The 13,393-nt window shown below is 41.7% G+C and overlaps 1 protein-coding gene across 1 annotated transcript in view; it reads right to left on the bottom strand.

The window, feature by feature from the left end:
• Positions 1–13,393, bottom strand: part of UGGT2 (UDP-glucose glycoprotein glucosyltransferase 2) — a 99,935-nt gene that overhangs the window by 14,502 nt on the left and 72,040 nt on the right. Inside the window, exons 27-29 of the mRNA XM_054974791.1 lie at positions 9,851–10,044; positions 5,945–6,099; positions 5,257–5,342 (exon numbers count right to left, since the gene is read on the bottom strand). Of these exons, the coding sequence (XP_054830766.1) occupies positions 5,257–5,342; positions 5,945–6,099; positions 9,851–10,044 (435 nt within the window). The remainder of the gene's footprint in view (positions 1–5,256; positions 5,343–5,944; positions 6,100–9,850; positions 10,045–13,393) is intronic.

Raw genomic sequence — 13,393 nt, 5'->3', positions numbered from 1 at the left:
CAATAAAAGCAATCCCTCCACTCATTTATTAATGATTTCATCCAACAACTTACCATTTTAGACACGCAAATTTTATTTTAATCTCTTCTATGTAAATAGGCTTTTTAAGGACCAGTTCACATATTCACCTAGTTGAGAACTGTTGTTGCGCAGAAGCCAGAATGTGCCACCCCCCTACATCAGCCACAAAGCACATGATGTGTGTCGATTTGATTTGTATAATCTTTCCCCCTTGAATATCAGTTTTGTCCCCCTAGTGATAACATCAGGGCAAATGCTAGAACCCTAGATGAATGGTATCTGGTTTAGTGTAGGTTAATGCATCCCACTGAGAAGGAATGCTATAAAAAACAACAACAAAACACACACACAGTTAAAAGCCTTCTTTTACATACGCAACTGCAAAGTACCACCTGAAAAAAATGGCCAGTGCCTTGTTTCACAGCAAATAGCATCATATGCAAGCTAAACTACAAGCTAATTGGAAAAAAGTGTTCCGGAAAGGACTGGAACCAAGGAGGATGACATCTCTTATGCACTGTATGCACAACCCTATAAGCGTACATGGCAAAGCCCCTGCTGCAAGTGGAATCGTCCCTCACATGTGAACCAATGATCATTCAACTCCAATAACAACAGAAACAACTGAGAGTTAGTATGGTATAGTAGTTACAGTGTCAGTCTATGAAACCCAGGTTTGAATTCCCATTCTGGCATGGAAGCTTGCTGGATGATCCGGGGCCAGTCATAGAGTCTCAGTGTACCTCACAGGGTTGTTGTGAGGATAAAATAGAGAATGATGTAAGCTGCTTTGGATTCCCATTGGGGAGAAAGGGGGGGGGTATCAGTGAAGAAAATAAACTGAAAAACTCAACGTGGCTCCCTTGCACTGTTGGAAGGCCAAAACTGTTCCTGTTCTATTCGAGCACAGAGCCAAGGTGTTGGGGCACTTCGGTTTTTTGTGCATGGGCCGTATTAAGAGTTCATTGTCGACTTATTTTACGATTGAAAGAAAACACTTTCTTCACAAATCTGACCACTTCTTTAAGTTTGAGTTCAAGCCATACAGTTTTGAGAGTAACGTTACTTCATAATACTGAATATCCCTCAAAGGTTCATTCTTTTTAGCAAGTCTTTCAAAAAGCCAGGTTTTGAAGTAAGCCACCAACCAATCGTAATTACTGCAATATCAGCAAAATATTCCAGGAAAACTTGCCAATTTTAAAGAATTTAGAGATACAAATAGCTTAGAGTCACAAACAACTCCCTCCCACCCCCCGCCAGCTTATTGCATTATTTCATTTTCTAAGGTATTAGGTCTCTGACAGATTTGGGCATAATTAGGGCACCAGCCTTACTTTACAAGTATCCAATTTCTATTCTCCTAATCAAGACGTTTCAGCATGTTATTCAGAAACGTAAAGAGGTCTAGGGAATATTCAATTTAATTTCTAAATTAAACTGTCATTCCCTGCCCCAACGGAAGATTATCAGATGTCCGTCAAGTCACTCTTCTGAAGAGAATTTTTTAAAATATTTGTTTAATTTGTCTAACATGGTAACAATAAGTTTTCACATTAAAAGAGAGCTACCCTCTCCAGCCAGTAAGAAGAGGGAAATCTGTAAGTTCTAGAAGAATGTGATATGTTTCAACATGCAACAGATGGAAAATGTTAATTTTTTTCAGTAAGGTATATTTTACAGCTTAATAGGGTGTTCTGTTTCATTGTCTGAAATATTGTTACCTGCCTCAAGACTCCTACTATCTGTAACAATGTAGTGTAGTAGTTAAAGTTGTCTGGGGAAGTCTAGATTCAAATTCCCATTCTTTCAGGAAACTTGTTGAGTGACTCCCTACGGTCCAAACTCATCCTTACATTTGGCACAAGTCAAATAAGATTATTTATGAGTCAACTGTGGTTCAGTCCTATACCTTCTGTATTTCTAAACTTGTCAGGAGTTAAGAGGTTCAAGCCAAGAGCCCTGTGAGGCAGCCTGCTTTCTTTCCCCACCCTCTGTAATAACATGCTTTATTAGTTTTAATTCCAAATCAAACTACAAACAGATCAAACCAAATCTTACAGGATTAATACATATTTATACAATATATCACACTCCATCTCTACAGTTCAATTGTATTTGTGTAGTCTTTTCATTACTGTTAGCCTATTATGTCTATAAGTCTACTTTGTTTAAGTCTGATCATCATTTTCTTTTCTCGCTATTTTGGGTCCTATCTTCCTAGACTATAATTAAATTCTTGTTTTGTATTTTAATTCAATCCACCTATAAAAGGGGATCCACCTTTGTTTCCAATCGTGTCTGGTTTTTTTCTTTTATTAATTCTGTTAGTGTATCCAATTCTGCAGTCTCCAAAATTTTGTCTATCAGTTCTTCTTTTGTTGGTATATCTGTGTCCTTCCAATGCCTAGTGTATACTATTCTTGCTACCGTAATTATATGAAGTATCAAATATCTAGTTTCCCTATGCATCCCTTCCGGTATAATATTTAGTAGAAGCATTTCAGGTTTAAAGAGTATAGTCTCGCCTAGTGCCCCTTGCGATAGTTCATGTATCATTTTCCAAGTCAAATAACAAGATTATTTTACGAGTCAACTGTGGTTCAATCCTATACCTTCGCATTTCTAAACTTGTCAGGAGTTACGGGGCTCAAGCCAAGCGCCCTGTGGGGCCGCCTGCTTTCTTGTGCTGCTTTCTGGAGTGGAAATCACTGCAGGGGCAAATACTTCCTTCTTCCAGTTAGCAGCATTGCTGGTGCAGAGGACTGGGATTGGTACCTGACCCACAAGGCTCTTGGCTTGAGCCATACAGCACCTGACGCTGTTATAAATAGAGAAGGCACAGGATTGGACCGAAAATGAATCATAATAATCAGACTGAAATCCTGTCACTTGATGTAGCAAATTTAGAACTGCTGTCATCCTCAGTGACACATCACAAGAGAGTCTAGTTTACAGGTGCAGCTGCTTCAAAATGATGATTGTTGTCACGAACAGCATCACCGTAATGCCTAAATAGCAGAGGGTTTTTAAAAAAATTAATTATGAGGAAGAAGCAGGTAACCTGAAAGCTAATGTGTTCTGGAAAACGTCTGATTACATACTGAATCCACGAGCTAACAACAAACTGAACGGGTTCCATTCTAATGAATCCTCTAGGATCCAGCGCTCTTCGCAGAAAACTGGATTATGGGAGCACATACACTCAGCACTAGGGCTGTGCACGGGTGGGTAGATTCGGTATTCCTGCTTCGGGTTTACCTGAAGTGGGAAACTGATTCGGAATACCCCCAAATCCGAAGAGGCAAGTTGCTTCGGATTTGGGGTTCGGAAATCACTTCGGTATGCTCAGTGAAGATTCAGAGCATACTGAAGCGAGGGGGGGGGGGAAACTCCCCACCACCACCACCCACCCTCCCTGTGGTAACCCCTCCACCCCCCCGGGAGACCCCTGCACCCCCACCCAACCCTGGGAAGATCCCTCCAACCCCCACCCACTTACCTGGATTATCAGCTGGGTGGCGGCGGCGGCAGCACAAGGCTGCGTGGACTGGAGCCAGCTGGCTCCTCTGCCGCTGCGCTGCTGCCCGAGCCTGCGGGGTGGTGGGGAAGGTCGGAGCCGCCGCCTCCGGCCCTTCCTGCCCCTCAAATGGCCGTGATGTGCCGGGGCGGCCATTTGAGGGGCAGGAAGGGCTTTCTCCGCCTCTTCCGGCCCTTCCTGCCCCTCAAATGGTCGCGGCGGCGCTGGCACGCTGCAGCCATTTGAGGGGCAGGAAGGGCCAGAGAAGGCAGCTCCAGCCTTCCCCACCACCCTGCAGACTCGGGTGGCAGCGCAACGGCGGCAGAGGAGCTGGCCTGGAGCCACCGCAAGGTAGGTGGTGGGGGAGGTGGGGGGTTAATGTTTAAACAAGCCCCGAAGCTTTCCGAAGCATTTCTGAATGCTTTGGGAAGCTTTGCTTCGGTATTCCGAAGCGGGGCCAGCATGCTGGCCCCGCTTCAGGGAATCCTGAAGCATCCCAAATCGGGTTGCTTCAGGTAACTTTGCCCGAAGCAAAACCCGAAGTGCACAGCCCTACTCAGCACTCAAAAAAGTTCTACACCACAGTACCCCAAGTCCTGCACCAAGAAGAAATAAATGCTGAAATATCAATATGTACTCATGATGGAAACAAAATGAGCACATATTTGCATAGTTGCACAGCCTTAAGGAGAAGGAAGGTGCTTTGCTTTTGTGGCATGCAGTGAACTTCCAGAACTGGTTGGAAAAACTCCACCAAAGTTTAGTTCAGTGAAATGCCAAAAAGAGCAAGAGGATGCAGGAACAATGAACGATGAGATGCCAAAAATCCAAGCAATATCTTTGATTAGGAACAAAACATCGCCAAACAGTGAAGAATGCTTTTGAGTTTCTCGGGACACTTCTTCACATGGGATCAATATCGCTTGAAAATGTAATTTTTGCGTTGTTTAACATGTCATGTAAATACTTGTGCTTTGCTTTAGCTCCGTTTTCAGATTGCTGCCCCCCCCTCCAGATTTCTGTAATCCAAACCTTATTGCTTTGTATATTGGCTGTCCCATGCTGTTGATTGTAGTGACTTAGAAAATATAATCCACCTTGAGTCTCAGTGAGAAAGGCAGACTATAAATAAATATTTATAATATATATAAAATATGTTTATTTTATTTTTGTTATTTTTAAAAACATTTCTATGCTGTCTTTCCACCCAAATAGGGGGAACACTATCAGTACCAGCCCCTTTTTTTAAACATAAAAGAAGTGCTGGGTGCAACTCTGGTAAGGATTGCAGAGCACTGTTAGTTCCTCTTCCAGTTAATGCCAGACCCATCCACATTTATGGCCCCATCGTATCTGGTTTGGTCATTATAAACAGGAAAAAAATTAATTTAAAATACGCACATATATGCAAATATGCGTTTACCACATTTGTACTAGCATCTCCCTTAATCGGTCTTTCTCCCATGTATAGAATCACAGAAAATTTACATAATTCGGGGCTTTGTTTATATTGCAAGGCTGTCAAATTCCCACTTCATCTGAAGTGGGAAGTGACTAAACCCACAGGCTCCTAAGCACATGGTCACCGTTAATCCTGGTGCCATATCAGACAATCATCAAAATTATCAGCATCTTATGATGTAGTCTTGGATGGTTTCCTGAAACCAACTCCGATATTTTACCAAATCTTGTTTCAAGATAATGTTACAACTTACTTGACTATTTGATAGATCTCTTCAGATCTTCCTTCACGCAATCTTAAAATCCAAGCGCCTGGGTTCGCTTTCAACTGAAAATACCCCTAAAAAGCAAAACAACAGTGTCATTTTGGAGGGGGGGGAGTAAGGGGGGGGGACATTGCTCCATCTGGACAGTAGATGGAACTGGTTTGGCAGATAGTGGTAGGTACACTTATATAAATAATAAAATAGCCAAAGTACAGCCAGCCAGCTCAACTCATGGAATGGAAATCCCCCCCTTCCCCACACTGCTGTAGCACACTGTTCCCTTAAAATGCTACCAGGATGTCAGAAACAACACTGAGTTCAATGTGAGGGTTCGCCAAAGGGGGGGTGGGGTGGGGATTGGTAAAATTCACCAACCCAATGAAACCATGCCTTGGTGTCTAACTCACATCATAAGAAAAAGCAAATATATTCATGAGTAAATATGATCTACCCTTCGACACTAAAGACTTCAAAGCTTGTATCCAAATCAAAGCAGCAAATCTTTTAAATGCCACACCAGCATATTCATGGGAAAGAGATTTTATCCCAGTGACTGGTCTTAGTTGTTCCTCTTCCCCTTGCTATACTTTGAATATTTTCCCTAAGACATAAAATTAATGTTGAATCAACTTTTGAAAACCCTGGCTCCATCTCAGAACTTTCAGCCAATACCTACCAGGTTAGCCATCACAATGGTATCAACTTTCACAGGGTTATTCCTGGTTCCCAGAGTGAACTGCAACCCATGAGGGGGCTGTCTGTTAGCCACATCAAAACAGTGTCCTTCAAGCAACAAATATTCTAATTCATACTCGGCTGCAACGACACCGTCTGCCTGTGAAAACACATCATTTTAGAGTCCCACTTACAAGAAGAAGAGACATTATAAAGGCAGTATAATGTTTAGGCTGTAAGTTACCAACGTGTAGCCTCATTGAAGGAGAAAGCATTCTGTTTCACGCTATTTAAATTTTACGTGTCTAATAAGGGGATGCGTGACTGGTGGTTGTCCTCTGTGAGAAAGGAAGGAGGCCTCCTCAACAGTCAGACCCCATTAGCATATACTTGGAGGTTGAGACTTTTTGTTCCAGTGTGCGTCATCTTACATTTACCAACACTGAACTTCATTTGCCACACTGTTGCGTGCTTGCCAAATTTGTGGAGATCCTCCTGAAGCTCTTCATAATTGGCTTCCGTTTTCATCATCCTGAATAGCTTGGCCACTACACCGTTCACCTCCCAGTTCCAGATCATTTATCAACAAATTAAGTAGCACCAGCCCCAGCACCGATCCTGGTGGGATCCCACTATTTACGTCCCTCCATTGAGAGAACTGTCCATTTATTCAAATTCTCTGCTTCTTGTCATTTAACCAATTGTTAAGTCATAACAGGATTATCCCATTATAGCTAGGCTTACTCAGGAGATTTTGATGAGATACCTAGTCAAAAAGGTATATAATGTCTACCAGTCACGGCTATCTACATGCTTGTTCACTTTCTCAAAGAACTCCAGAATGTTGGTAAGGCTGGTCTTCTCTTTGAAGAAGCCACACTGATTTTTCCTCAGCAGGCTTTGTTCCTCTGTGTGCCTAATTATTCTATCTTTAATTAGTTTCTACTAATTTGCCAGGGACAGACTAATTTGCCTGTAATTCTCTGGTTCCCTGCTGTACTCCTTAAAAAATTGGTGTAACATTTGCTACTCTCCAATGTTCCAGTATGGTGCTGGATTTTAGTGATGATACATATATGGGTTAGAGCCCCGTGGCGCAGAGTGGTAAGCTGCAGTACTGCAGTCCAAGCTCTGCTCATGACCTGAGTTTGATCCTGGCAGAATCCGGGTTCAGGTAGCCAGCTCAAGGCTGACTCAGCCTTCCATCCTTCCAAGGTAGGTAAAATGAGTACCCAGTTTCCTGGAGGTAAAGTGTAGATGACTGGGGAAGGCAATGGCAAACGATGCAATAAAAAGTCTGCCGAGAAAACGTTGTGATGCAACGTCCCCCCCATGGGTCAGTAATGACTTGATGCTTGCACAGGGGACTACCTTTACTTTTCACCTACATATATGGGTTAGCAGATCAACGATCTCACATTTCAGTTTCCTAAGAACCCTAAGGTGTATGCCATTAGGACCTGGAAACTTACTGGTTTTTAATTTCCCCACTAGGACTAGAACTTCATCTTTCATCACCTCAATTTGGTTCAGTTTGTCAGACTCCCTTCCTGAAAATAGTGGCTGTGTCCTGCCTAACACTTTCTACAGTGAACACAAGATGCAAAAAAAATTCATTGAGTTTCTCTGCCATCTTCCTTCAGCAATCTTTTTATTCCTTGGTCATTCCACCTGCTTCTCTGGCTGGTTCCCTGCTCTGCAAATATTTCAAAAAATGTTTATTGTTTGTCTTGATGCTTTTAGCAATTGATTCCACAGATTCTCTTTTTGCATGCCTAATTACTACCTTGGGCTTCTTTTGTCAGACCCCGTGGTCCCTTCTGTTCACTTCATTTGGGCAGACCATCCATTTAAAAGAAGCCTTTTTTGCTTTTGTGCCTTCCTTGCCTTGGATTGTTAACCATGCAGGCATTCTTTTAGACCTGGCAGTACTTTTCCTAACCAAGGCAATGCATTCAAAGTAGCCACAGAATTCAAAGTTGAAAGTAGTTACGTGGGTTTACTAGCTAGCTTTTAAAAATCGCAAGAGAACTGCAATTCCATTCTCTCATCATGACACATCTAATTTGGCCTTGAGAGTGTAGGGTAACTAACACCAAGAGAAAATGGAAGTATTTTTCTGGAGCTGCAGCACAGCCAACAGTCCAGACGCTTGGTGGAAGCCTTTCCCTTTCCCCAGAATTTTCAAAGGCACAGGAGAACTCCTCTGTAGATGGGGCAAGTTGCGAAAGACGTTAGCACTAAATTCTAGTGGTCATGAAAGCTGTTGAATATTGGTCAAAGTGTCTAAACTGTAGCCTTCATTTAAACACAAGAAGAAAAATAATTACACTTTGCAATAACTACAATGCTCTGGTGTATGGTAACTACATCCAATCTTCCGTTTTCATTCAAAATTCAATATATTTCTTTTCCTCTCCTACCCCCACAGCAGCTATATATGCAAATGTAGAACAATTCTATTACAGCAGCTCCCATTTAGAACTTATCTTCATCCATATATTTTGGATAAAGTTGATAATTAGCTTTAAAAATGCAAAAGCAAGGCTTTTTTTTTTTTGGTACCCAGAAAGAATTACAGCAGGGGACTTAACTACTTCCGACCTAGCTGATGTTAGTACGAAGTGAGAGCATATCCCAACATTACCTGAGATGGCCCACGAGACTCTAGGATATGCTCTCATTTTAGCTGGCCTCTGAACTAGGGGTGTGTACCAAAAAGAAGAAAAGAAATCTGGAAACTAGGATTCGGTATTCTGGAGTCCCAAAAAATTTGGAAACGTTGGAATACTAAAACAATTCTCCAATTTCATTCAGCTATATTAGAGAAATTCAGTTTAATTTGGTCATTATTCCCTATGGGAAAATCAATGTGGAGGCTATCCAGGGGGTTGGGGCAAACTTCACTAAATTCGCAGGGACCCTGCCCCTGACTGTCCTCTAAAGATCCCCGAGTTTCATAAAGGTTGAACCCAAGGGGCAACTCTATGGGCCCCCAAAGAAGGTGCCCCCAGCCACTGTCCATTATTCCCTATAGGGAAAACTATCTGGGGGCTATCCAGGGGGTTGGGGGATGGAATTTTTCAAGAAAACTCCACCAAATTTGCTGGGGACCTACTTCTGACTGTCTATAAAGATTCTTCAATTTCAGGAAGGCTGGACCCTGGGGGCCAATTCTATGGGCCCCCAAACAAGGTGCCTCCAGCCACTCCATTTGTTCCTATTATGGGGGGAAAGACAAAGCTGACTCCCACTGCAGAAACACACTGGGGCAAGGCCACCCATGGCCAAGGCAAGCTGAGCTAATCTCAGAGGAAACCCAACAGAACCAAACGGATGCACAGGAATGAAATTCCCCCAGAATCAAAATGAAGCAATGGCACCAACATCACATCAGAGAATCACACCATTCCACCCAAACCAAATTGAAGCAAGGGGCACTGTTGCAACTTAGTCCAACAGAACCAGCGTCATTCACAGTAGCCAGGCACTGGGTTCAGCCAGTGGGGGAACAACACAGAACAGAACCAAGCAGTACCCAGTCATAAGCACAAGGCATCCCCTTGCTTCACTTTGCTTCTGTTGGGCTAAGCTGCATTGTTTAGTAGTCCCAAATTTCCTGAGGTTGTTGGTGTAAAACTGCTAGAATTTTATAAAGGAGTTTTAAAATAAAAATATTTGCTACTTATAACACCATTTTTCTGGCTCCATGTGTAGTATGGATTCAAGTATCTTATTTTTCTTGTAAAAATTCAGCCATTTATGCTTATGTTGTTTTCCATTTTTGGTTCCTTGAAAGTTTTCTCTGTAGAAAAGTTAAAGACTTAAAAGAAAATAAGAGTACTGAAAAGTTTGCAAATTTGCTGAATTATACCCTGGAATTCCTAATCTCTTCAGGAACGAGTACTTGCCTCTTTTAAATGAATGTTATCAAGGTCATAAGAACTGTTCACTGCTTCAACAATCCAACTTTCTGGTGTGATCATGTTTAGAGTTAGAAGAGAGGATTCTGGCATTTCGAAAAAGTTTGCTCCAGGTGCAACAGGAAAGAAGTTATTTGTCCCAGAAATGAGTTCTGGCTCCAAAACAAAACGATAAAAACTGTGGACAACAATAAAGCAAAAAGGTGGGTGTTAGACAAGGAGCCACTGCAAAAATTCGTATTTAAAGATGTAAAATTTCTGGAAATTTTGAAAACATGGAGTGAACCACCATCCCCAGTTTTATTCCTGAAAAAAATGGGAATTTGGAGAAAAAATGAAATATTTGCAACACTCATTTTCCTATCAATCCTAAATTTTATTCCTTTAACAACATAAAATGCATAATTTCTAACTTAGCAAGCATATAAAGTTGTATTAGCTAACACATTTGTAACCCTTGTGTTACTTTAAGTGTTGCAAAATTTCTAGCAGAAGTTTATAAAATTAAATCCAAGCATATAGCTGCACCTGATTGCTGAATGTTTACTAATTTTAATATTAACAGCTATTAATTGCTTGTTTATGCTTATGCTTCCGCCTATCCCTGTCTCTGATTGTAGACTATTATTATTTCTAATGCCAATAAAGGTAATTGATTGATTGATTGATTGATTGATTAACTGAGCTAATGCCAATAAAGGTAATTGATTGATTGATTAACTGAGCTAACACATTTGTGAAATGTAAAAGTATATATGCCTTCCTTTTCTATAAACAAAATTACAAATATACCCTACATTTATAGCAAGGGAAAGAGCGGCAAACTGCTGCACCCTATGCTGCCTCTGTACATGTATCTTTTGCCTCCTGAGAGGTAGGGGGAAAAGATGAAAACAGAAAACAAACATTGTAGTAAACAAAAAAGTTTAGTATTTGTACAAGAACAGTCTTATATTGCTATAATAGGAATAGCAGTATATTTAGGACTGCCATCCCTCTGCTGGTGGTAGGGGATCCCCTGGCCCCTGGCTGCTGGCCCCTCACAATCTTCTGGCAAGCGGGGAGGGAAGCATGTGTACAAAGCGTGCATATGCTTCCTTGTCACGTTGGAACACAACATGGAAGCTACAGGTCATGCTGAGGGACAACTCACTACAAATCACTCCCAAAACACTAAATTCAGGAGCAATTTTTAGTGAACTGTCCCCTAGCACAACCCATAGCTTCCATGTCACGTTGGAAAATGACACCAGTTTCTGTCCCCCTACCCCTCAGTTTGGCCTTGGGGGCACTGCCGGCGCCAGGGTTTCTGGTGCCTGCGGCCACCCTCCCATGCGCATGCCCACGCACACCTCCAGACTGCATGATGATGTCATCACATGATGACGTCATCACACAGCAAAGCTGGGCCCATTGGCCAGAGGGTGGCTGGGGCGGCATGAAGAGGCTGCCCGCGCTCCGCATACCGCCTCCCCACCTGCTGTGCCTGGCCCGCGGCTGCTGCACCCGACCAGGGGCATGTGGCGGCAGCAGCGCTGGCCGGCTGCAGCAGCAGCTACGGGCCAGGCAGGCCAGTTCCATGGCACGCGCCTCTGGCACCCCCTCCGGCCCCATGGCACCTGCCTCACCACCTCAATGGTGGCGCCAGCCCTGCTTGGGGGACCTGGCAGCACCCCTAAGAATACTTTAATATCAAGTTAAACTTTATCACACTGAAACAATGAACTATTGAATAGTGTATTATCACACACACTGTAACAAATTAATTGTTTAAATTAGTCACATACAAGCAATAAATATATCCTTGAAAATATTACATCCCTATATTACTTCCCTAAAGGTCTTCTGGATGGGTCTGAAGACCTGCCCTTTGTGGTAGAACATTAAGAAACAGCGAGACAGAGGGAGGGACTCTATTAGGAAACTGGTGCTGATTGATTTTTCCTGTATTTTAACTGATTTTTAGTGTATTTTTTAATTGACATTTATTGTATATTACTATGTTGTAAACTGATTTGGGAGATTTTTAGTTGAAAGGTGGTCTATTAATAAACTACTGAAACCCACAAATAAATGCAGTATATAAATGAATTATCATTTCACAATGCTGCAGATAGTCTAACATAAAATTCTTCATGTAGTACATTTTGACAGGGTTGCCAACTTCCAGGTTGGGAAATTCCTAGCGATTTTTGGCATGGAGCCTTGAGATGGCAGGATTTGGGGAGTGGAGGGAGCTCTATGGGATATAATACCATAGAGTATACCATGCAAAGCAGCTTTTTTCCCCCCAGGGAACGGATCTCCATCACCTGGAGATCCGTTGTAAATCCAGGAGATCTCCAGGCACCTGAAGGCTGACAATCCTAATTTTAAGACCTGTCCTGAAACCTTGAAAAGCCCTTCAATCATTCCAAAAGAGAAAATATTCCACAGAAGTTTTTTTGTCACTGTTTTGCAAAATTCCAGTTTTTCCATTGGAAAAGTAAGTCCTTGAAAGAAACTGGAAAAAAAACCTCAACTCAGGTTTAAAGAACATTTTCCTAGGCCTTTATATTTTTATTTGCATTGCTTTCAAAGAGCCAACCACTTAATTGCTTTAAATCTATTTCATATACTCATTGATAGTTAGCATATAAAATGATGCTATTTGTGAACTCATCTGTCCTTAATTTACAAAATCTTTCCGTTCCTCTATTTATTTTTAATTTCTGAAGGCTTTATGAAAGTTCTCACTCAGTTCTGAATCATATGCAACAATTACTAGTCCAGTCCTCAACCAAATATTCTGTTAATGGACAACATATGCTTTGAAAATGTAGCAATCATTACTGCATCCCTAAAAATAGAACATTTCAGGGCACGGTATTTGCAAGTAAGATGCGGCTGTCCTATTATATGGGCAAGTCCAGTACCCTGTCACAAACATGAAGCATATAATGATTAATTTCCTGCCCAAAATCCATTTTATGCCTGGAAGAAAGCAAAATACAAGTCACAGAAATTCGTAATATTGTAACAAATGATCTAATTAGTTTGGTAAAAGGAACAGGTTTCCTGGCTGTTGGTTACAAACTAAAAAGCAAATACAGCAAAATGATAAATAAATGGTAATACTATTAGCTGCGATAAGCGATTCTAATTATGAGCTTTCTTTCTCGAAGCGTATAATTTGCTTAAAGGACAATTTTGCTGCATTAATACTCCACTAAAGCTACATATTCACACCAAAGGATGGAGCTCCTGCATTTACGCTGTACATCTTTTTAATCTATTGTAAATAATGTGTACATTTTTAGGGTTCAGAGAAGAGACAACAGAGCGTTGATGGCTGGAGCCCATGACAAGAATGGGAAATAAAAGGCTGAAGAATGATGCTTGCAACCTATGCAAAGTATGGTGAGAAGGAACCTCAGGCTACTGAGAGGAATGTTCACTGCCAGATTTTGGAGTGGGCTAGGGAAGTGACCACCCTACAAGCAATGATAGCGGAATAAACTACTACTTCTAGATGCACAACATATTAC

Source organism: Eublepharis macularius, chromosome 3 (assembly GCF_028583425.1).
Source record: "Eublepharis macularius isolate TG4126 chromosome 3, MPM_Emac_v1.0, whole genome shotgun sequence".
Classification (NCBI taxonomy): Eukaryota; Metazoa; Chordata; class Lepidosauria; order Squamata; family Eublepharidae; genus Eublepharis; species Eublepharis macularius.
This window is presented reverse-complemented; position numbering and strand designations above follow the sequence as displayed.